Source organism: Myodes glareolus, chromosome 18 (assembly GCF_982192425.1).
Source record: "Myodes glareolus chromosome 18, mMyoGla1.1, whole genome shotgun sequence".
In the NCBI taxonomy this organism is placed as follows: Eukaryota; Metazoa; Chordata; class Mammalia; order Rodentia; family Cricetidae; genus Myodes; species Myodes glareolus.
Genome location: NC_142043.1, coordinates 47,502,739 through 47,526,923, shown reverse-complemented (window position 1 = coordinate 47,526,923; position 24,185 = coordinate 47,502,739). Strand labels below are relative to the sequence as shown.

General features: G+C 53.0%; 1 protein-coding gene across 5 annotated transcripts in view; it reads left to right on the top strand.

Moving 5' to 3' along the window:
- The window catches only part of Pald1 (phosphatase domain containing paladin 1), a 62,451-nt gene that overhangs the window by 26,400 nt on the left and 11,866 nt on the right, over nt 1-24,185 (top strand). For 3 of the 5 annotated variants that reach the window (XM_048451700.3, XM_085679686.2, XM_085679682.2), the window contains exons 2-18: nt 3,095-3,308; nt 6,296-6,398; nt 8,374-8,553; nt 9,484-9,648; nt 10,494-10,654; nt 10,802-10,877; nt 11,645-11,796; nt 12,052-12,151; nt 12,295-12,399; nt 15,198-15,293; nt 15,643-15,771; nt 16,163-16,279; nt 16,364-16,519; nt 16,835-17,017; nt 17,993-18,133; nt 18,315-18,386; nt 21,559-21,699. In XM_048451700.3, coding sequence (XP_048307657.3) covers nt 3,124-3,308; nt 6,296-6,398; nt 8,374-8,553; nt 9,484-9,648; nt 10,494-10,654; nt 10,802-10,877; nt 11,645-11,796; nt 12,052-12,151; nt 12,295-12,399; nt 15,198-15,293; nt 15,643-15,771; nt 16,163-16,279; nt 16,364-16,519; nt 16,835-17,017; nt 17,993-18,133; nt 18,315-18,386; nt 21,559-21,699 — 2,262 coding nt within the window. In that variant the 5' untranslated portion in view covers nt 3,095-3,123. Of the gene's footprint in view, nt 1-1,375; nt 1,499-3,094; nt 3,309-6,295; nt 6,399-8,373; nt 8,554-9,483; nt 9,649-10,493; nt 10,655-10,801; nt 10,878-11,644; nt 11,797-12,051; nt 12,152-12,294; nt 12,400-15,197; nt 15,294-15,642; nt 15,772-16,162; nt 16,280-16,363; nt 16,520-16,834; nt 17,018-17,992; nt 18,134-18,314; nt 18,387-21,558; nt 21,700-24,185 lie in introns of those variants that run through there. The other 2 variants (XM_085679685.2, XM_087898153.1) reach the window with 2 other exon arrangements.

Below are 24,185 nucleotides of genomic sequence, written 5' to 3'. Positions count from 1 at the left end.
TGACGTTTGTGACTCTGTTGTGGCGACGTGCCTTGCGTTTTGTCACTGCTGCTGCTGAATGCATCCCCGTGGCACAGATCTACGGTGTTTGGTTCCACGGTCATCAGCTGATGGGCGTTAGTAGTGGTGTGAGTCCTGAGGCTATGAGGAGCCGTCCCTCAGCCTTCTTCCCTGGGAGAGCCTGTTAAGTGGGAATGTCGAGTCGCGTGGTGGTCATGTGCTTACCTTGGTCTGAAACTTCAGGACCAAGGCTTGTGTTGGTGCATGATTTTCCTCCCAGTGCTTGACGGGGCAAGGCTGAGGTAGGCGATGACCATGAGTTCTCTTGGACTACATACTGAGTTCCTGGCCAGCCAGCGCTACATAACAAGACTTTGTCCAATAGATAAATAAATATCAAACAAACAAAATGACGAAACTGTTTTTTTGAAGTAGCCACAGGACTTCACTTGGCCTGCTGTGTGAGAGCCTGGGAATTCCAGGGCCTTGGTTATTTAGGCTTTGAAAATTGGCCACCGAGGATGAATGAACGGTGTCATCTTGTGTGCTTGTTTGGATGCGCTCACGTCCTCATGTCTCTTGCCCGTCTTTAAGCAGTTCTTGTGTGTGTGTAAACTTCATACTGAGCCGTGGGATTTAGCATCTCTTTGGTAGATCAAGATTAAACAGATAAACTATGACCAGTTCCTGGCAGTCAGGAGAGCCTCCTGTTTGCACCCCTTCACCGTGTGCTTCTGCTGCTCCACTGGCCCAGAAGCAATGGTGCCAACCCACCGTTGACTGAAACTGCCGGATCTGTAGATCAGAGTGAACCTGTCCGTTTTGTGAGTTGATTCCCCCAGGTTTTTTGTGAACCTGACATACAGCAGGTTGCTTACCCACCTATGCTAGGGGACTGCCTCAAGAACTTTGCTTCGTGCCCACCCTCTGATTCTCCACCTCCAAGACGAGCCTTGGGAGCCCACTCACAGAGCTGCCATGCTGACCGTGGTCGTCAGCAGTGGTCTAATTATCAACCTCCGGATCCTCTGTGTCACTGCATGATAGGATGTCTACCCATACTAAAGGCCCGTTCGGTTTTCAAAGGATGCTACCCACCCTAGTTGCTTGTTCTGCCAGCTGTGCACATCTGCATTGTCTGCTGCCTGTCCTTGCAGGCTACCAGCTGGGGCCTGTCATTGTCTATGAGTCCAAGGCAAGGAGGGGTAGAGCCTGTCCTGTGGGAATGGGCCTGGACTTGGCCTGTGGCAGCTGTGGCCGGCAGTGGATCCGTGCCCGCTTCCCTCCTTTCCTATGTGTTCCTTTCTTGGAGCTGTTTCCACTCGCATTCCTTTGGCCCAGGCTGCTGGGAGGAGGCCTGGGAAACTTCAGTGTGGAGCCTGGCAGCTGGAGGGGCCGGTGAAGGAGAGAGAGCGTTTTCTCCTGTGGCCCATCAGCTGGGGTCCACGGAGCATCCCCGCTTTGTGAGCCACCTGATTCCCTCTGTGAGAATATAAAGGTTCATTCTTTGTATCCTTGTTGGGTGGGGGATCGAGTCGTGTATCAAGAGCCAGGGAGATGGCCTCTTAAACACAGGTGTGGGGCAGTCACCGGGACTGCTGTGAGGCTCTTGGGAGCTTCCAAGGATGCCGAGACTGAAGAAAAGAGGGGGCCTTTTCTGTATGGGATAAGAGCTGTGAGTAGTTGGAGAAGGTTCTAGAAGGGCAGAGGAGATGGTCAGTTTCTCTCTGAGTCTCCAGGACAAGAGACAGCTCTGGGGAAGGATTCCCTGTTTACAGTGTTGGGAGGTATAGGGATAGTCTGTGGGCGCTGTGAGCTCTAACTCAGGTCTAGAAACTGTGGACTGACTTGCCTGCCTTTGTGCTGACCCCATCACCCCACCGTTCACATCGCTGGGTCCATTGCAGCAGTGAGAGGGTGGCGTGGGACTGAGGGGCAGGGGTAGTGTTTGGTCAGGAGCAGACAGTACCCATGATTTGCAGCTGGGCGAGTTACCATGTTTTAGGCTACATGGTGGGCTATCTCCCAAGTGTAAAAGGGTATGGGGAGCTACCAGGATACCCCCACCCATAGTAATATCTGTGCCATATGTGGTGCCCGTGGCCACGGAGTTCCTACAAACTCCTGTGATCCCCTCTGCTGCATCCGCCACTCTCTGTGAGACACCCAGCCTCGTTCTTCCTGGCCGACCCCGAGCCTCATGCCACCCTTCAGATCTTCAGCCATAGGTCTTGAACTTTAATCTCAGGCTGGCAAGACCTGTTTCCTTCGAATCCGGGATGCCTGGCTTTCTGTGGGTGCGGAAGCGCTGCCCCCTCTCCCACAGGGTGACGATGCTGATCGGATGTTGGTGTTGGGTTCTGTGGCTGCTGTTCTCTTTGAACGTTTTATCTGATGGCAGCTCACCTAGTTTGGGTGTCTCTGGCCTCTTTTTAGGATACTCATGGGTAGAATGTCTTCCTGTGTGTCTGCCTTTGCACAATGGCACAGAGGAAGTGAGTACGGCCTTGCTGCAAGGGCCACACGTGGGCGCTGCAGCTCATTCCCATCCCAGCCCTCTCTGCCCAGCTTTATCTCTTACTCTCTGAGCTTAGAAGTCCTGAACCACCGTCACCTCTGTGGACAGCTATCCTTTCCTGAGTGTACCCCGTGTCACCCCGTGATAGGTGCTCTATGGCTGAGCAGCCCCTCAGCCCTTCTTTTTTTTAAAAAAATATTTTCCTGAACTTGTTTAGTTTTTTAAAAAAATTTTATTTGTTTTTTATGTATGCACATGGGTGTTTAGCCTACATGTATGTGTCTGTGTGCCCCTGGTGTGTATGATGCCTATAGAAGCCAGAAGAGGGTGTGTAGTCCCCTGGTACTGTAGTTAGACAGTTGTGAGCTGCTCTGTGGGTTCAGGGGATTGAACCCGGGTCCTCTGGAAGAGCAGCCAGTGCTCTCAACCTCCAAGCCATCTCTCCAGCACTTCTTAGCAGTCCGTGCAGCCTGCAGAGGAGGCATAAAGGCAGGTGCCCCCGAGTGTCTGTGTCTGCAGCCATGGCGGGGATTGCCTCTTCCTGCCCCTCTGAGCTGTGTGCCCTCTTACCTGCAGATCTGGGGTCCTGAGGCCGCCGGCAGACTATGGGTACAACGGCAAGCACAGCCCAGCAGACAGTCTCGGCTGGCGCCTCCTTAGAGGGCCTGCAGGGCAGCAGTACCATGGATGGGAGGCATTCACTCAGTGTGCAGTCCTTCCACACCACAAGCTTGCACAACAGCAAGGCCAAGTCCATCATCCCCAATAAGGTGGCCCCTGTCGTGATCACGTGAGTATCTGAGAACGCAGGATCGTATTCCTGGGAGACATGACCTTGGGGAGTGGGGGACCTGCATGCGCTTAATGCTCACGGACTGCTTCCAGTTTTGTAGATAAAAACACCAAGTCTGACCCAGAGAGGTTAAGCAGTAATCCTGGAATCACACGGCAAGCAGGTCGTAGGACTGAATCTTTTGTGAGTCTCCGAGGCTGTGTTGCTTACCCATGTGCATGGTGCCAGAAGCCTAGGCAAGGAAGACTGGCCAAAGGAACATCTTTTTTATTTTTTTATTTATTTTTAAAAAAGAAAACAAACTATCTTTTTTCATTATACATACCAATCCAAGTTCCTACTCCCTCCCCTTCTCCCTTTCCTTCCACTTACACCCCTACCTCACCCCCCATCCACTCCTCAGAGAAGGTAAGGCACATTGATTTGGGGAAGGCCCTTCCTAGTATATCTAGACTGAGCAAGGTATCCATCCAAAAAGAATGGATTCCCAAAAAGCCAATACAAGCAGTAGGGATAAAGCCTGGTGCCACTGCCCGTGGCCCCTCAGTCTGCCCCAGCCATGCAACTGTCACCCACATTCAGAAGATCTAGTTTGGACCTATGCTTGTTCCTTCCCAGTCCGGCTGGAGTTGGTGAGCTCCCATTAGCTCAGGTAGACTAGGAACATCCTATTTTTTTTTTTTAAAGACAGAATCTCACTATGTAGCCTGAGCTGGCCTAGGACTTGCCATGTAGACCAGGCTGTCCTCAAGAACACAGAACTCCACCTGCCTCTGTCTCCTGAGTGCTTTAAGGTGGGCATCACGATACCCCCCAGCAGCTGGCTTTTTTTCAGGGCCTTGGGCTGGAAAGCTGGGAGCTCCTTCTCCATGCTCCAGCTGGGGCCTTCAGGAACACTGAGTGAGGGGGCAGAAGTTCGCTTTTGTTAGCTTGTTTTCAGCAACCTGGACACAAAGCATCCAAGAGGGCCAGGAAGGATGGACATCTGTGTGTGGATGAAGGAGTGGGTACTTCTGGGAGCTAGAGACAGAAGAATGCAGGGACCCTGGGTGTGTCTCCTGGGGAAGCAGAAGCTTTGTTCTTCTCCTGATACCTGTCCATCATGCTTCCTCATATCCAGGCCTTTCTGGATTGCAGGAAGAAGGACACGGGGCTCGAAGTGTTAAATATGTTCCACACATAGGTTTGGCAGAGGCCTGGGAGATGGGCTTCTGTGTGAAGGAGTCCATGGGTGGGGTGGTCAGGCCACTAGCCCTGGGGCTTGGCAGAAAAGCAGTAATTACCATAAACTATTGTGTTTGGGATGAAGGCAGAAAAAAAATGTCAGGCGAAAGTGACTTGACAGACAGTGGAAGTTAGTTTGGGTTGCTGGGTGTTGTGGTGGTATGCACACCTTTAATCCCAGCATTGGGGGGAGGCAGAGACAAGTTGGTTTCTGTAAGTTCAAAGCCAGACTGGTCAGCATAGTTAATTCCAGGACAGCCAGGGTTATATAGTGAGACCATTGGGAGGGAGAGAGAGAGAGAGAGAGAGGGAGAGGGAGAGGAGAGGAGAGGAGAGGAGAGGAGAGGAGAGGAGAGGAGAGGAGAGGAGAGGCTTGGGAAAAGCAGGTCTGGAGCCTGGGCTCTGCCTCCTTCTTTCTTCCCTGGACCTCAGTTTCCTCATCAACATAAGCAGAGATGACAGGAAACGTGGAACTGGGTGATGTGGCTCTGTTACTAGCTACCTGAAAATCTCCAGCAGGAAGGGGCCATGCTTGCAGCCCTCCTTGGTTTGCAGAGTGTTTGAGGTGGAAAGGACCTTACAGATCATCCAGCAGAGGCACCAGCTGACTGCATTGTGCAGGCCAAATCTGGCCCTCCACCTGCTGATGTAAATAAAGTTTTATTGGCCCACCATTAGGTCCGTTCCCTTGTACATCACTTGTTGATACCTAATGCTTCAGTGGCAGAATTGTCAGGCTGGTGCAAGACCCACAAAGCCAGAAATGTTTGATTTTGGTCCTTTGTGGGAAAGGTTTGCAGAGCCCTGGTCACAGCAGATAGATAGGAAAACTGAGTTAGATAGGAAAATGGGTTTCAGGGAGGCAGAGGGTGTGCCACTATGAAGTGTTAACAAGGTGGAGGCGGAGTAGGAGCCAGGCCCACATTTTGCCCACTACTTTCCTGCTGGCAGCTGTTTTGTATGGAGCCCTCAGTACGAGAGCCTGGGCTCTGGCAGGCAGGTCTGGGGCACTGGTACCATGGCGGTGTGGCTTTGTGTCTTGAGTCCACAGTCACCCTTCCTTAGTCATTGTGCCGTTACCTAACTGTCTACAGAAATCACTATGGGCTTCTTTAAGCAGCTGGTGTGTGTCCAGGCCTATTGTGGGTGATAATAAGGTTTTATGAATCGGAAGACCCAAAAACAGCCAGGGGAGGGACTTGCCCTTAGATCTTGTGGGCTGAACTGCCCTGCACTCTAGGATTGGAGGTGTGGGCCTATTTATTCCACTCACAGCCTGAGGGAATAAATCAGGGTCCAGGTTATCCCTAACAGTATTGCCCATACAGAATACTCGAATCAAGACTCATTTGGGTGTCCAGGCTGGTATGGCAGACTGTTTTCACCCAGGCTCCTCCAATGTCTTGCCACATCAGTGTATGCCTCTGTCTTTTCAGACAACTGTTCTAATTCTGCCAGGGAAAAAAGCAAGACACACTAGAAGGCATTCTCTTTGGGAGTGGCCTGAATTTGCCCCGCTTCACCCCCTGGCATCCCATTGGCCAGAGCTTAATCCAGGCCCGCAGCTAGCTGCAAGGGAGGCTGGGAAATGTAGTCTGCAATGGGAGTAGCTCCAGTCTCAGTCTCAGTTCTGCTGTTCTGTGTGTGAGGATGAAGGGCAGCTGCATGGGTGGGGGTGAGATGGCTTTGCGTGGGTTCTGGGGACAGTGTAAGGGACGAGCAAAGGTTGTCTGACTCAGTTTTCACTGTGCCTCTGGCAGGTACAACTGCAAGGAGGAGTTCCAGATCCACGATGAGCTGCTCAAGGCCCATTACAGGATGGGCAGGCTCTCAGATTCCACCCCTGAGCACTACTTAGTACAGGTAAGGGCAGCCCTACCTACCCCACCCCACCCACTTACCCCCTTCTCTGCTGCTTCTCCACGTCCCCCTTCTCCCACTCTGTCTCAGTCTCTCAGTCCTTTGGAACTCAAGGTGCATTCATACTCTGGGCAAGCGTTCTACCACTGAGCCGTGCCCGCAGCCCCTCACTGATGGTTCTAGGCAAGCATTCTACCACTGAGCCATGCCCACAGTTCCTCACTGATGGTTCTGGGCAAGTGTTCTACCACTGAGCCATGCCCACAGTTCCTCACTAGTGGTTCTAGGCAAGCGTTCTACCACTGAGCCATGCCCCCAGTTCCTCACTAGTGGTTCTAGGCAAGCGTTCTACCACTGAGCCATGCCCACAGTTCCTCACTAGTGGTTCTAGGCAAGCGTTCTACCACTGAGCCATGCCCACAGTTCCTCACTGGTGGTTCTAGGCAAGCGTTCTACCACTGAGCCATGCCCCCAGTTCCTCACTAGTGGTTCTAGGCAAGCGTTCTACCACTGAGCCATGCCCACAGTTCCTCACTAGTGGTTCTAGGCAAGCGTTCTACCACTGAGCCATGCCCACAGTTCCTCACTGGTGGTTCTAGGCAAGCGTTCTACCACTGAGCCATGCCCACAGTTCCTCACTAGTGGTTCTAGGCAAGCGTTCTACCACTGAGCCATACCCACAGTTCCTCACTAGTGGTTCTAGGCAAGCGTTCTACCACTGAGCCATGCCCACAGTTCCTCACTAGTGGTTCTAGGCAAGCGTTCTACCACTGAGCCATGCCCACAGTTCCTCACTGGTGGCTCTAGACAAGTAAGTCCTGCTGAGCCATGCCCGCCGCCCCTCAGTTCTTACTGCTCATGTAGCCCACTCTTCCTTCAGGGGTCCTGGTCCCTGACTCTAGCTCCTACTCTCCCTCCCTGTCCCATCTGGTATTCTCCATCTTCTTTTAGACCAGTGGTTCTCTACCTTCCTAATGCTGTGACCCTTTAATAGAGTTCTGATGTTGTGGTGACCCCAACCATAAAATAATATTGTTGCTACTTCAGAACTGTGATTTTGCTACTATATGAATTGTAATGTAACTATTTTTGGAGATAGAGGCATGCCAAAGGGGTCTCCACCCATAGGTTGAGAACCACTGTTTTAGACTCTAAAAGAGTTAAACACTCTGGAATTTAGAATGTTAGAACTTCCTGGGTTTAGCTCCTTTTTGTTCCTTCCCCTCCCCTCCATGTCTCCTGGGGGTAAAAGTCCACAGACCTGCTGTTTTAAAGTCTGTTGTCTGGTACTGTTGTCCCATGAGCAGCGGTGAGAGCGGTGTGGGACCGACTAGATACTGAGTGGCTGCCTGGCTGTGCAGTAATCATTGTGGGAGTTTCTGGCTTGCCCGGGAATACAGGGGTCACTCCTCGTCGGTCAGGCAAGGAGTCTCCAGGCAATGCTGGAGATTACCCAGCATTCTGGTTGGCCCAGGAATGAACTCTTGACCAGCCAGTATTCTGGTCTTTTCTCTGTGGGCACTGGGTCATTTCACCCAAGTCTGGGGTCCTTGCAACTAGTGGGACTCAAGCGGGGAGCTGGCCTAGTTACCTTCTGGCTCAATCTAGACATGACCCTCTTCCCATGAGCCTTGGGGTGTCTTGTCGTCCTCCAAGGGAGCTACAGACCCTCTTTGGAGCCAGCTTTGACTTGTAGTTCCAATCTGGTTTCCTTAAGGCCTGGCTGACTCCAAGGGCAGCCTTCTATGCAAAGAGCATAGAAGCCTTCTTTGCGAAGGCTTCTTTGTTTTCCTGAGCCAGACACTGTTGCTATCACAGATGTCTGTCTCATGAACCTGCAAGCAACTTGAGAGCAGGACCATGTCCCCCGCTCCCCCTGCCAGTCCTCCCCGCCCTGTTCCCTAGAGCCCATGAGCGAGTTCTGCATGAGGAGAAATCCTTGCATCCTGGATTGACTTGCTGTGATTCTCTCGGCCAGGGACGCTATTTCCTGGTGCGTGACGTCACCGAGAAGATGGACATGCTGGGAACCTTGGGGAGCTGTGGGGCTCCCAACTTCCGGCAGGTGCGGGGTGGGCTCCCTGTGTTTGGCATGGGACAGCCCAGCCTCTTAGGATTCAGGAGGGTCCTGCAGAAACTCCAGAAGGACGGCCACAAGGTGAGCTTGCTCTGTCCCAGGCTGGCCCTCGATGGCAAGGGATGACTTCTGAGACTCTGGAGTGGCGTACTTGGAACTAGGGAAGGGAATGTGACCTGGGCTAGGCCTCGACCTTCAGGCAGAAACTGGAGAGTGTTTATTGCATTGTCTTTTATTGGGGGGGGGGTGCCCAAGGTCAGAAGCCTCTTGAGAGCCTTGGAGGAAATGAGAGATGACCAGAGAGCCACTGCCCAACTCCAGAGGCTGCCACGTGATGGTCTTGGCTGACACCTAAATCTGTCAACTCTCTGAGGAAAGGCCCCATTGTACAGAGCAGGAAACTGAGGTCCTGAGGGAGAAAGTGGCTTGTGTAAGGTCACACAACTCTTGTGCAGTGCTTGAAGGCTCAGACCGGGGCAATTAGACCCCAAACACCTGCTTTCAAATGCTTCCTCTTACCTGCCTGAAGGAGGGGGGAGAAGGCCAACGGGTTGTTCCAATCCCAGGCTCTTCAGCTGTGACAGTGACTGTACTGGCCTGGGATGAGGTTGAGGTTGAGTGGCAGAGTGAACAAGAATGGCGTGTGTGTGTGTGTGTATTGTGGACCTGTGGAAAGAGCCAGAATGTGATGTGGCCTGGGTGATGTGTAGTCCGCCCAGAGAGAAAGGACAGACCTACTGGCATGTTAATAGGTTAAGATGCAGCAGAACTCGCCTGGGAGACTGAAAAGACAGTCGCTCTGAGAGGAGAATAGGTTCCTGCTGATTGAGGGGAATTGGCAGGCAGGTGGCAATTAGACAATTAGAACTTCAGTTTATTTAGGATTGCCATTGGAGGGACTGGTCTGGTGCTCAAACCCCCGATGAGGGAGGAACTATCTAGGCAAAGGCCTAGAAGTTGGACAGGGGACTGGTGTCCGTGCAGCACAGAGCCAATGGCTTCTCTTGACAGGAGTGTGTCATCTTCTGTGTGCGGGAGGAGCCTGTGCTGTTCTTGCGTGCTGAGGAAGACTTCGTGTCTTACACACCTCGAGACAAGGAGAGCCTTCATGAGAACCTCAGGGGTCCTGGGCCGGGGGTCAAGGCTGAGAGCCTGGAGCTGGCCATCCGGAAAGAGGTGAGGGTCTGTGGGGTGGCCCCGTGCTGAGAGCGCTTCTCCCTCATTAGCCTCACAGATGTCTGAGCGGAGACTCCAGTCTGCTCTCCAGACATGCCCCTGAAGCCATTCTGGGTGTGGGAGCCACTCAGTCTTCGCTGCCCCGCACTCCCCAGCTTTCATGCCCTGCTTTGGGTGAGTGGCTGGCTGCACCGTTGACCTCTTGTTCCAAGCTGGCCTATTTCTGTCCCTCTCTCACCACGCTTCTCCTTCACTTCCCAGTCCTGGTGTAGGGAGGGGTCTGGTCTGGTAAAAAGAGATCTAGGGTAGTTTGCCCAAGGCTGAAGTTCGGCTACTCACTGGTCATGGGCGGCACTATGGAGTCGCTTGCTGGGCCTGTCTCTGAGATTCTGGGGCCTCCTCTTCTCTCCCATCAGAGTCTTGAGATGATTGACACCCCAGAGAGGTGTATGAGAGTAACGTAGGGGTCACTGTGTTTTAGAGATGGATGTATGTGAGGAAGTCCAGGCCTTGCTGGGACTAGCCTCTCCCTGCCTTTCTTACTTCTGCTTCAGCTGACTGAGCCTCATCCCGTCCAGATGGCTTAGCGCATTTCCACTGCTCCGTGGGCAGAGCCCTCTGGCTGACCTCCGTGGTGGGCATGATCAGTCCATGCAGGTCTGGCTGCCCTCAGGCCTGATCCCTGTAGGCAGGGCAGAGTGCCTCTGGCCATGTGGCTCCCTCTTGAAGGAAAAGAAGCCTGTGTGTAGCCTCTGTGTGGCCTGGTCTCCAGAGCTGGGCAGGGACAATCAGGGAGGCCCAGGAAGCTCAGGTAATATCCCTCTGATTCTTGCATCTCACTCTAGATCCACGACTTTGCCCAGCTGAGAGAGAACACGTACCATGTGTACCACAACACAGAGGACCTGCGTGGGGAGCCGCACACCGTGACCATCCGAGGTGAGGATGATGTGCACGTGACCGAGGAAGTGTATAAGCGGCCGCTGTTCCTGCAGCCCACCTACAGGTATCCGGAGCTGATGTCCTCTCTGGGCTGGCTCTCCAGCTGTTACCTCAGTTTCCCCATCTGCACATCAGGCCTGTGCTTGGGGATGAGGGCTTGAGCTGCTCCCCAAGGTCATCGCCTGGCTCATGGGTTGTTCCCTTCCGGCAGGTATCATCGTCTCCCCCTGCCAGAGCAAGGGGCCCCCCTGGAAGCCCAGTTCGATGCCTTTGTCAGTGTCCTCCGGGTAAGTGGGACTGAGGGGACTTCTGGGAGTGGTAGGTAGGAACAGGTGTCACCCGTTGGTCTCCATGGAGATGCTCAGGGTGGGTGTGACCTCTGGCTATCTCTGTGGAAGGTTCGATCTATGATGTATATAGGGTCCAATATGTTGGGGTGTGGGTTGGTGTTTGTGTCCTTATGTGTGCATAGATGCATCCTTCTGTAGTGTGTGTACATGTGTCTGTGTGCACACGCACACCTGAGTACAGATGCCACAGTTCTCTAATACCAGAGTCTAAAACTGATGCCTGGAGGACCTGGTTCTAGCCATGGCTTGGCCGCGCACTCACTGTGTGGTGCGGGAGACCTTTCCTTCCCTCTAGACCTCCTTCTTTCCTTTTTCAGTCAAGCTTGAGATTCTTGTCCCACAGGCGTGTTTGCTGATTTACTGGGCATGGGGGGGGGCTTTCTGTCCCATCCCATTTGGGGACATTTGTATTACATGGGGAGGGGTGTCAGGTCAACGTAGGGCCTGGGACCCTGAGAGTAGCTCCTATTCCAGACCCCATGAGATTCCTGGCGTGTTCTCTGAGTTCCCCTGAGGCTGGGCAGGGGCAGGACCTGAGGCCCTGGGAGCAGATGGATCAGATCTGGCCGCAGGCTTGACATCAGAGGCTGTACTACTTTTCTAACCCTGGCTTGCTGCAGATGTCATGAGCTGGACTGGGGCCTCAGCCGCAGGGTTTTCCCATCACACACTTGCCTGATGGTCGTTCACCTTCCCTCCTGCAGGAGACCCCCAGCCTTCTGCGGCTCCGAGATAACCACGGGCCTCCCCCTGCTCTTCTGTTCAGCTGCCAGTCAGGTGTGGGCAGGACCAACGTGGGCATGGTCCTGGGTACCCTCGTGCAGTTCCACTGCAGTAGAACCACCTCCCAGCCAGAGTGAGTGGCAGGGGTCGGAGGAGCGTGCAAAGCCACCTCTGGGATGATGGGGCCACATCCAGAAGGCAGGGCATCATCGCCTCATTTGCCACAGATTTGCTTGGTGCCCTGGAGAGGCACTGGACCCTTCTGGGCCTTCATTCCCCCCTGGTGAAATTCAGAAGGAGCCTACAATCTGATGCTTCCAGGTGGCTGATGGGTGGCAGAGGGTTGCGTGGTTGTCCCTCATCACACTCCTGACTCTCACCTTGTCAGGGCTGCCTCCTTGTTGACCAAACCCCTACCCATGGAGCAGTTTCAGGTGATCCAAGACTTCATTCACACGGTGCCCCAGGGAAGGAGGATGGTAGAGGAGGTGAGCGAGGGGCTGGGCCAGGACAGCGCGGGTAGCGGGGCGGTTGCTCCTGCCACTGGAGTGTGTGTGGGGTCTCTTCCTCCCTCACACCCCTTCTCTCTGACCGTCCTCCCCCATTCTCTGTCCCCCTGTTCTGGCCCTAGGTGGACCGAGCGGTCACTGCCTGTGCAGAGTTGCACGACCTGAAGGAAGAGGTCCTAAGGAACCAGAAGAAGCTGGACAACATCAGGCCAGAGAGCCCCGCGCAGGTGAGGCGCCGAGGAGCATGCTGGACTCTGCTTGGGACGGGGAGTTTTCATTGCTGCTTCTCAGTGGTTTCTGGAGGGGGTGGGGTGGGCAGCTGGACCAGCGGGAAGGCCGAGGAAGAGGAAGTTTATTTTTTTCTGAGCAGGTCTCTTGGCTGCAGAATAAACAGCACGGATAGAGGGGCCTGCTGAGACCTCTGGACACGGACATTTCCCAGATCATCACTTTAGTCAGTTTTATGTGAGGGTGATGAAGAACTGGAGGCTGAGACAGTCAGCTCGTTAAAAGGGCAGGCTAGCCAGGAGTGGTGCAGGCTTGTGATCCCCACACTGCTGCTGAGGCAGGGGGACTGAGTTCAAGGGCAGCCTGGGCTGGAAGGTGTATTCCCGGTCAGCAGAGAGAGAAGGGGTAGGGTGAAGGAGGGAGGGGAGGAAGGGAGGGAAGGAGGGGGAGGGGAGGGGAGCGACAGCGCCTGTGGTTCATTGGCTCTGTTCTTCTGGCCAACACATTATAGTGGGACAACACTTTTCACATCACAGCCAGGGGACAAAAAGATAGGGAGAGGCAGCCAGCATCCCACACCTCCTGTAAGAGCACGGCTCTAGTGACCTAAAGAGCTATTGCTAGTCCCTGCCCCTTCAGGAACCTGTCACCTTCCCACAGTGTCACCCCAGGACCCAGCCTTTAGTTCGGGGGCCTCTGGGGGTACTTTGGGGATTCATACAGGAGCTCTTCCTACAAAGGAAATGACTGGAGCTTCCTTGGAAAGAGCGGGCTGTGTCCATCCTACAGCTTCAGGATCAGTGCTGGGCTGGCTCGCAGCCCCGTCCCTAGTTCCGGGGAGAAAAGGGGCTGACAGTGTTTGTGTTCAGTGTACGGAAAGAATCTAAGCCCTTACAACTTTTTCCTTCTTTAACACTTAAAAAAAAAAAAAAGTCCTTGAGAGCTGTGTTCCGTGATGGGAAAACTGGGGAATTAGAAACGGGAGAAGCGGTGGCACCTCACGCTGGTCGCTGCCTGAGCATGCTCTTTAACTGTGTTTGTGATTCTCTACGCAGCTGCCCCTAGTTCTAATGTCAATCCTTGCATTTTATCACTGGGAAGATTTTTAATGGCTCTGTCACTTAAACTTGTGACCAGGTCAACTTGCATTGGCTTGTTGAGTAGGAGTGGGGTCTCCCGATCTATCTGCCTGGTCATGGTCCTGAGGCCACTTACAGAGGTGGGGACTTGGGCATCTGCTTTGTGCCTTCAGCCTTCATTGCCCTCTTTGTGAAGTGGGGCAAGCGATGATAATTAGCTGGTAGGACAATTGGGGTCATGTGAGGGAAAATGCATGGGCTAAATGTCACCTGCCACTATCACCAGACAGGCCCCAGCTGTTGACACATGTCCTGTAATTGCCTTTGTCTGGAGCAGCTTCATCTCTCTTTAACAGTATCTGGATTCCCCTCTTGCCTCTGCGGTGGGGGTCATCAGAGCCCAGCATTACCCCCTAGTCTAGACCAGGGGTCAAGGGTCATCAGAACTTGGCTCAGGGCCCAGGGCTCATGCTCCATCTCTGTCTCCCTGGCATCGTCTTATGGTTGACTCATATGTCACTGGCCGAGCTATCACGCTGCCATGGCAACCTAGAGGGGTGAGACTGAGACTTGCCCCTCCCTCCCACACTGCCCATCTAGCCTATACTCACTCTAGCTTTCTATAGAAAAAGCTGCGTAGCCCCTAGAGGTGCAGATTCCCAGAGATAGGGGTGGGGTCCAGCTTTACCGTAGGCGCTGACTCTTCCTTCAGGCCAATTCGATTCAGATCTCACTTGCCTTCTAGGTTACTGACCTGACTGGTGACATTGGAGGGTGGGGCTCAGGGGCTCAGGGGCTCTTTCAGATACCCCAGTGCCTGGAGGAGGTGGGACCCAAGTCAGGGGAGAGGGTCCTGTCATTTGTCAGCTGGGTGACTTGGAGGCAGTTGCTCTGTTGCTTGGAGTTTCTTGTTTTCTGCCTGTGAATTAGGGGTAGCAATAGGCCCCAGGAATGTCACATCTGCGAGTGTGTGTGTGTTCTTTTTTTTTTTTTTTAAAGATTTATTTATTTATTATATATACAGTGTCCTGTCTGCACCTATGCCTGCAGGCCAGAAGAGAGCGCCAGATCTCATTACAGATGGTTGTGAGCCACCATGTGGGTGCTTGGAATTGAACTCAGGACCTCTGGAAGAGCAGCCAGTGCTCTTAACCTCTGAGCCATTTCTCCAGCCCGTGTGTGTTCTTTTTTAAGTTTTCTAGACGGGGTTTCTCTCTGTAGCCTGGCTGTCCTGGAACTCACTCTCTAGACCAGGCTGGCCTTGACCTCACAGAGATCCGCCTGCTTCTGCCTCCCAGTGCTGGAATTAAAGGTGTGCGCCACCACCTCCCGGCTTGTGTTACTGGTTCTTAAAGGAGGGCCTCCCTAAAGAAAGGGAAAGGATGTTTGCGCCATCTTCTTTGATACAGGAGAAAAGGAACATGGCACAGGGAGTTCTGTTGTCTGCTCCTCCTCCTTGTCCCCTCTCCCAGGGCTGGGGACCAGCCTGGAGAGGTAGCATCTGCACCAGAGCCATCCTTTCCCAGTGTGGTCACCACAAAGTTCAGTGCTACAGCTGGACCACGGCTAATGGGATAGACACGTGGAAGGACTTCCAGCCTGGCAGAACTGTCATGGAGCTAGAGAGTGCCTTCTGGAATCTTCTACTCTTCTATACCCAGCTGAGGGGCAGCTCCATGTTTAACACCTCATTTCTTCCTCCCTCTGTCTATCCTTAGGAAAGTGGTAGCCAGCATGCTGTCCAGCAGAGGGCGCTGCGGAGCTTGGAGCTGTACTTCTACCTGATCCTATTTAACTACTATCTGCATGAGCAGGTGGGGCTGCTCCCACCCTGTCCTCCCACCCCAGCAACAGGGACCCCATGGGATGGGGATTAGAGTGGTATTGTGTGTGTTGGTCCCTGAGGAAGGTTGGGAGGGGCAAGAAGGAGTCCAGGTGAATGTCGTTTCTGCCCCCATCCCCATGCCCCCCTTCCCTTCCCAGCCCAGGCCTAGACTCTATCCTGGTCAGGGCAGCAACCATCCTCTTCCTCCCTCACCTACTTGTTCTCTCCCTGGACCACAATGATACTTTTTGGGGCTCCCTTTTCCATGGCTAGGCGGGGAGAGTTCAAGATGGCCCCACATCCCTCAACGCCCCATCTCTCTTGGCCTTGGGCTGCAGTACCCCCTGGCCTTTGCCCTCAGTTTCGGTCGATGGCTGTGCATCCACCCTGAGTTGTACCGTCTGCCCGTGCTGCTGAGTTCAGTGGGGCCCATGGCCCCTGGGGACCTGATCTCCAAGGGCTCCCTGGTAAGTGGCTGTGTATCTGTGGAGTGGGCTGGGCCAAGGAGTTCTAGGTTCCTATAGGGCTGGGGAAGTATGGCCAGGGGGCTGGTAGGCTCCTCCTGTGAGCAGAATGTGCAGTGTTCAGGCGCCATGTTCCGGCTAGTGTTCCAGCTCCTTCTTCCTAGTCTCAAAGCCCAGGGTTTTGACACAGAGTCACACTGAACTGTAGGACGTCTGAGCTAGATTTTCCTGGAGGGTACCCGTCATCACATCCCTATCAGGGCACTAAGAAGGCTGCAGGTATCCAGCCATGTATGCCCTCACCCAGTAGGACACTGTTCCCATCCCACACTTGCCCACTGAGGCTGGATCTGGTTGGTAACTGTGAACTTCAGGTTTGCTGTCCTCCCTACAGGAAGCTGATGATCTTGTTTCCCCGGATGAGCTCAGCACTGTCAGAGAGATGGACGTAGCCAACTTCCGGCGTGTACCTCGCATGCCTATCTACGGCACCGCCCAGCCCAGTGCCAAGGTGCCCGCCTCTCCCAGGCCCAGGTCCAAACATGGGGACGGGGGAAAAGGCTAGCCCTGGCCCTGACAGCCCCTCGTCCCCCAGGCCCTAGGCGGCATCCTGGCCTACCTGTCTGATGCCAAGAGGAAGCTACGGCAGGTGGTCTGGATCAACCTGAGGGAGGAGGTTGTACTGGAGTGTGATGGGCACATACACAGCCTGTGGCCACCCGGACCGACCCTGGCCCCTGAGCAGCTGGAGGTAGGGTTTCTGGCTTTTCGCACAGTCCACATGGGTGGCACTTGAAAGAGAAGGGGGATGAGGGAGAGAGCCAGAGGGCCCTGCACTCCTCTTGTGTGGATGGAGGAGCTGGGACCCAGGAGCAGATGATTCGGGCATCTGCTGGTCCAGGCCTCCTATTCCTATGTTTCCAGGTTCCCATTCTCCTGGGGCTTTTCTGCCTCTGGGGTGGTCCTGCCCTGAGGTTGGCAAGGCAGCACTAGTCATGGCTTCAGCAGGCTCCTGCCTCTCTGGCCCGTCTCAGTGGCCTCTACCCTCTGCCCTACTCCTGTCCAGGCCCTGGAGACCCAGCTGAAGGCCCACCTGAGTGCTCCTGCTCCCGACACGAAGAACCCTGCCACCCCCAGGTTCCAGAAGTGCCTGACCACGCAGGAGCTCTTCAGCCAGCACCGGGGGACCTGCCTTGGCCTTACCTACCACCGCATTCCCGTGCCAGACTTCTGCGCCCCCCGGGAGGAGGTGAGGGGCCAGACCTCTGGGGACCAGATCTCTCTTCTTCTTTCTTGGCCTGGGAAAAGCAACTCAACTCCATAATGGGGCCAGGGGATTGTCTAATGGGGTCCACATGTGGCCTCAGAAGCATGTTCCCATCTTTGTGTGTGTGTGTGTGTGTGTGCATGCATGCATGCATGCAAGCTCATGTACCCATTCATTGTGTATTCTACCTGCCTATGCTTTGTGTGCTGGAACAAGTGTGTGTATCATGTTGCAGACATGTGTACCATGTGTTACAGGGAAGGGAGTGTGCTCATGTGCCTGTTGGAGGGATATATGATGCACAGTGCCCTGGTGGTGTGGGGTGTAGGTTCCCACGGAGTTCATGGCATCTGTCTTGTGTTTGTGGGCTGGGTGGAGATGGTGTATCTATGGTGGGGGCACGCTCATGGAGAAAACCTTGTGGAATCCGGCTGTGTGACTGAAGTTCATGTGACAGATGTATGTTTGCAGCCATCTGTGTGGTTTCTTTCAGGTGCTAGTAGTCTGTAGGCTGTGTGTGCCTGGCATGTCGCTGTGACGGTGGGGTCAGCTCTCTGTGGGCTCACAGCCGGTGGAGTGCTGCCCCCTGGTGGCTGCTCTCTAAGTGTTCGGATGCCCTCAGCCAGGACCTGGTTCTCAGACAAAGAGACTGGGTCCCAGGCTAGAGAACACCTGTGTGTGACCCGCCAGGTGGAGGGTTGGCAGAGTCCCAGAAGTGTGTTGTGTCTGCTCATATGCCCAGTCCTGGGTGCCTTGGATGGGGACATTCACAAGAATACAGCTTTTCACATTCATGTGGTCTTGTGCGTAACCTGTATGTGCACATAGACAGGGTTATGTGTATGATGGGGCACATGGGAGCAGAAAACCGGGGTTGCCATTTGGATGGAGGTCACCAATGTAAGTCTGGACAGTCGGTGACACCCCTGGACTCAGACTGTGATCTTGTCACTTCAGGACTTTGACCGACTGCTTGAGGCCTTGCGGGCTGCTCTCGCCAAGGACCCAGGCACAGGCTTTGTCTTCAGCTGCCTTAGTGGCCAGGGCCGGACCACAACGGCCATGGTGGTGGCTGTACTGACTTGCTGGCACATTGGGGTAGGTGTGACCTTCCGAGTAAGGTCAGAGATCATCCCAGGCAAGGGTGGGGACTGGCTGTGGCTCATGTGGAAGGGCAGAGGTCATGCCTGTTGTAGTCCTGGGATCCCTCCAGCAGGATTCTGGGGGTGGGGAAAGGGTCGAAGACAGGGGTGCTCCATCTAGCTCTGTCATCCCTCAGGGCTGCCCTGAGGTGGGCGAGGAGGAACTAGTGAGCGTGCCTGATGCCAAGTTCACCAAGGGCGAGTTTCAGGTGGGTATGCCTCCTGGGAACCTGGGGGTGCTTTGCAGACTGGAGTCTTAGGTCCTGCCAACAGCATCATGGGGGTGGGGCTGACTTTCTGCTTCCCAGATGGACAGACTATGGCTCAGAACAGTCTGTTTCTTGAGCTTCTTCTATGGTCATAGTAGATGGGTGCTGGACCCTTCCCTGCCTGGCCAGGGCGCTGGGTTCCTCATGGTGTTGTTGGTAACTACCTCACCGTTTCTTGAGACTAAGCTGTGGTTGTGGCCCCATGCAGGGCCGCAGCCTGTTCTGTCCATCTTCCTGCTTCAGCTCAGAGCCCCTGGCGGGGCAGCCATTAACATTTCAGATCCAGTCATCATGTATCATGCACCTGCCACACGCCATGTGTCGTATCAGACCATGCACCCACCACATGCCATGTGTCGTATCAGACCATGCACCCGCCACACACCATGTGTCGTATCAGACCGTGCACCCACCACATGCCATGTCATATCAGACTGTGATACCTTTTTGCACACTTGGCCTATAGCTGGCATTATATTAGTTCCTGTCTACCTGGTAACTGTGCCACATGCTTGCTACTTGTCCTGCTGGCAGTCCTACTGCCCGGAGCTCTGCGTGAGAGGTCAATCACAAGTGCCTCCAGGCCTTTGGACGTGCTCCTCTCTAGACAACTTCTTTCTTTTATGGTAAATGATTAGATTCTTATGTACTAACAGAAATCAAGTTTGAGGCCTGTCTAGTCTACATAACACCTTTCAAGTCAGTTAGGGCTACACAGTGAAACCTTGTTTCAAATAAATAAGTAAGTATAGCTCAGTGGTGAAGTGTTTGCCCGGCATGTTTAAGGCCCTGGACTGGATCCTTACCACTGCCATAAATAAGATAGAGTGCTTGTTGAGCGTGTACGAAGCCCTGGGCTTAAGCCCAGCATCGCATATCCTAAATGGGAGTGGTGGCTCATGCCTGTAATCCAACGTTTGAGTGGTAGAGGCAGGAGGATCAGGAGTTCAAGATCATTCTCTGCTCCATAGTGAGTTTGAGGACTGCTTGGAACATGTAAAGATCCTGTCTCAAAAAGCCGGCAGGGGGCTGGGACAGTTAGATGATTTAGTGGGTGAAATGTTTGTCCAACAGTTAAAAAATAAAGATATAGGATAAAGCTTCGTTAGGAACTTTACCTGTGCTTTTGATAGACTCTAAGCATTTCAAAACGTTAGTGCTTCCTGTGGTTTACTGGCATTGTCTTCCCAACTTTCCTGTCATCTCCCTGGCTCTCCATTGGCTCCCCAGCTGTTCCATCATCTCTCATTTGTCTCTCTGGCTCTTCCGTTATCTCCCTGGCTCCCCCATTATCTCCCCAACTCTCCCACCATCTCCCCAGCTTTCCCACCATCTCCCCGACTCTCCCACTGTCTCCCCAGCTCTCCCACTGTCTCCCCAGCTCTCCCACCATCTCCCGACTCTCCCACTGGCTTTCAGCTCTCCCACTGTCTCCCCAGCTCTCTCACCATCTCCCCAACTCTCCCACCGTCTCCCCGACTCTCCCACTGGCTCTCCGGCTCTCCCACTGTCTCCCAGCTCTCCCACCATCTCCCCAACTCTCCCACCGGCTCTCCGGCTCTCCCACTGTCTCCCCAGCTCTCCCGTCATCTCTCTGACCCTCCTTGTCAGCGTCATGTGTGTCTTATACTGTAGGAGCCGGGCTTTCCCAGGCCTGCTGTTAACGTGCTGTGAAAGACTGGGGATTCGTTTTTGTTTCATTAAACTGTGACTGTGACAGGCAGAGGTGATGTGACTGTTTGGAGGTTTAGTATTTGATACCCACTTTTTAAAAGTGTTTTTTGTTTGTTTTGTTTTTTGTGTTTGTTTTGGACAGGGTCTCACTATGTAACTCAGCTGTTCTGGAATTTACTCTGTCGACCAGGTTGGTCTTGAATTCAGAGATCTGTCTGCCTCTGCCTCCTGAGTGCTGGGACTTAAGTTATGCACCACTATACCTGGCAAAAAGTTTTATTTTTAATTGTGTGTACCTGTTGTGAGGGTTTGTCCACATTAGTGCAGGTGCTCGTAGAGGCCAGAAGAGGGCGCTGGGTTCCCTGGAACTGGAATTACAGGCTGTTGCAAGGCATCTGAGGCATTAACCTTAGGTCCTCTACAAGAGCAGTACAAGCTCTTCACAGCTGAGCCCTCTCTTTACCCTGGTATCCTCTTTTAAAAATTGGTTGTCAAGTTTGAGTGTGATCCCTCATGAACTGGCTACTACTACTATTACTTCTTCTTCTTCTTCTTCTTCTTCTTCTTCTTCTTCTTCTTCTTATTATTATTATTATTATTATTATTATTATTATTAGAGACAGAGTCTCCCTGGCCTGGGGCTCTCCAGTTCAGCTAGACTGACTGATTGATGAGCCCCAGGGATTTACTTGTCTCTGCTCCCTTCCCTCTGCTATCGCTAAAGATCCAGACGTGTGTCACTCTGCCTGGCCTTTTATGTAGGCGCTTGGGATAGAACTCTAGTCTTCAGCCTTGAACAGCAGGTTCTTTACCAGCCGAACTGTCTCCCCAGACTCTTGATGTTCTCTTCAGGATAGAAAGTCATTGAAATGAACAAAAAAGATGAATACATTCAGCTTCTTAGATTTTTTTTTTTAGCTTCTTAGACTTTTTGATATGTACATTAAGAATAGTGGGTACAAGGGCTCATTGTACAAGCATGAGGACCTGAATTCCAACAGTCAGACCTATGTAAAAACCAGGCATGGTTATGTGCGCACGTAAGCTCAGCACTACTCGGGGCAGAGAAGAGCGTCCAAGGGGCTTGCTGGAAGCCAGGTTCAGTGAGAGACCCTGTCTTCAAAGTAATAAGGTGGAGAGAGCAGGACATTCAGCATCCTCCAGTGGCCTCCATATGTGCACAGGTCCATGCATTTGTATACACATGCACTCATATATCACATATGTTCACACGCATCACACATGCTCAGCAAATAATATATGCATTGAAATGTACATATATAGACCCTCAGAACAACCACAGAATCTTACATATAAATGAAAAAAATGTGGATGTGTGACCTGAGTGATACCACATCCCCTTACTGCCCCAAGCCTGAGGGTGCAGGGCTGAGGATCCCCCTGGCTTTCCGTCTGCTCACCCCTCCTCTGGCCCCAGGTGGTGATGGAGGTGGTCCAACTGCTGCCCGACGGCCACCATGTGAAGAAGGAGGTGGATGCGGCCCTGGACACCGTCAGTGAGACCATGACGCCGATGCACTACCACCTTCGGGAGATCATTATCTGCACCTACAGACAGGTGAGCCCCATCCCACTAGGCTCCTGGCTAGAAGGGAGTGTGAACCTGGGAACACAAATGTCAGCAGCCCAAGCCGCTCCCACCTGATCTGGGCTAACATACATGTTAGAAGCCCGCTGTGAGGGGCCAAGTAAAGAGGAACACTTGAGACCCCCGTGGAGTGGGACACGATTGTAGTGTGTGATCCAGGGGTCCCAGAGGCTAAGCAGAATCAGGCAGGTGACAATATGACTGATAGTTGGCAGGGACAGTGTTCCTTACTGAATGGTGTGGCTACTATACCCCAGGACAGGTTTGTTTACACTGCCTGGGGTATGGGTCTGGTCCCCACTTAGTTTTTTCTTTTTTTAAATCTACGCAGTTAAATATTATTTTATTTTACATATTTTACTTGCGTGCCCATAGCATGAGTGTGGGGGTCCGGGAGACCTGGTAGGAGCTGGTTCTCTCCCTCCACTGTGTGGGGCCCTGGAGAAAGGTTTTAGGTGGTTAGACTTGGTGGCAGTCGCTTTTACCCTCTGAGCCATATTGCCAGTCCTCCCAAATTATTTTTTAACAAGTCAATAAGTAGTAAAGATGGGGTCTTTAGAGTGGTCTTCAGATTTAATGTGTGAATCTAGGACTTTCAATATTTAGAAATAATATGCTCTCGAGTCTGCCTGGTCCCCCTTCTCTGCCTGTCACAGGACTTGAGGGCTGGGCAGGTGATGGACCCTGGAGTGTGAGAACTGGGTTGATCACGTGGCCAGGGATCTCTGCTTCTCAGCCTGGAAGCTGGGTAGATGCAGTGCCGCATGGTACCGACAGGTGGCAGCATATGCCACATCTGGGTGATTTCAGGGCAGCTTCTGCCTGGGTCTGTCTGGCCACTTGTTCAGCCTCAGGCTGGGGACTCATGACCAGAATGATCCAGAACAGCCTTGATTTGGGGCTATGGGGGTTAGACCTTGACTGGGTCAGAGGGTCAGCCCCTGTGCGGAGGAAGGTTAGGCGTGTGGGGTAAGAGCCTGGGGAAAAGTTCAGACTAAGAGGTTGCTTGCCACTCATGGGGAGGAGACGGTGGATCAGGAGCCCCATCCCAGCGTCCCTGCAGGGGCCAGAAGCTAGAAGCAGTTATTCACAAGTCTGGCCACCAGGTGGCCCCAGGGAGCTAAGTTAGGGTAAATCCTCTCCATCACTTCCTATTGAACCCAGGGCCTCACTATGGGCACTCTGTCTCTGAACTACAAAAGAAAATGTGTGTGTGTGTGTGTGTGTGTGTGTGTGTGTGTGTGTGTGTGTGTGTGTGTGTACATGGCACATGTGGAGGACAGAGGACTATTTTTAGAGTCATTCTCTCCCACCAGTAAGTTTCATGGGAATCATATGCAAGTCGTTACGTTTACCTGCTCAGACTCTTGCCCAGACCCTGTTTTTTATTTACTCTTAGTGTGTGTATGATGGGAGAGGGGTGTGTAACGGCAAGCTTGTGAGGGTCAGAGGTTCTCTTCTTCCACCTTTATGTGGGATCTGGGCATTGAAGTTGGGCCATCAGGCTTATATAGCAAATGTTTGTTTTTGTTTTTGTTTTCTGGCCAAACCACCCTTCTGGATCCTTCCACCTTATTTTGAGGTGGGGTCTTTTGCTTGCTGGATGGTCTTGCCCTTTCGAGGATTCTCCTGTCCCTATCCTCCATCCTGCTGTAGGAATGCTGGGATTATAGGCAAGAGCTACTATATGTGGCTTTCTTTGGGTTCTGGGGTTTCACACTCAGGACTTCACGCTCGTATGTGGGTACCTTCCCATCTGATCCATCTTCCCAGCCAAGTTCTGTAAGGACAAGTTCTGTAAGTGCTTTGTGACCACCTCAGGTGCGACTGTGGCTTGAGGGCCTGGCCGCCAGTACAATGCAGAAATATGTGGCCTGTATAATATTGCCCCCACAGAGGTGAATAGGGAGCTTTTAACTTCTGGTGATTGAGCTCCCTTCTAGAGTCCAGCTTGGTTTGCTTGTGACCAGTGTACGAGTCTTTGCCTGAGTGAGTCGAGGGCACAACCAAGGCCAACAGCTACCAAAGGGGTCTCCTGCCTCAGTACCTCAGGCTTCCTTGCAGGCTGGCCAAAATGCAGACTGCTGGGGCTGTCCCACAGTCTCTGGATGTTCCATAGCTCTGAGACGATAGTACTTATGGCTTGGAACTGGAACGACATGGGGCCTCGGCCACGCCAGGGCCTTGCTCTGTTGTAACCAAGCTTACGGAGATGTGGTTCACATACTGCCCGGTGCATGGGTTGAGTAGACTGCTCCGTGGTTGCCATTGCAACAGGGAGTTAGAGCATGGTCAGGGCCACAGAAGGAAAGCTCACAGCCTTGGCAGTTGGTCCCCTGCCAACGACAGCTCTGTATTTCCTGTTGAGTCTTTCTGGGTTTACTTATCTATTTTTACAGAGACATCAGTGTGTTAAACACATCTCATCATAATGAAATGATGTATCGTACATTTTT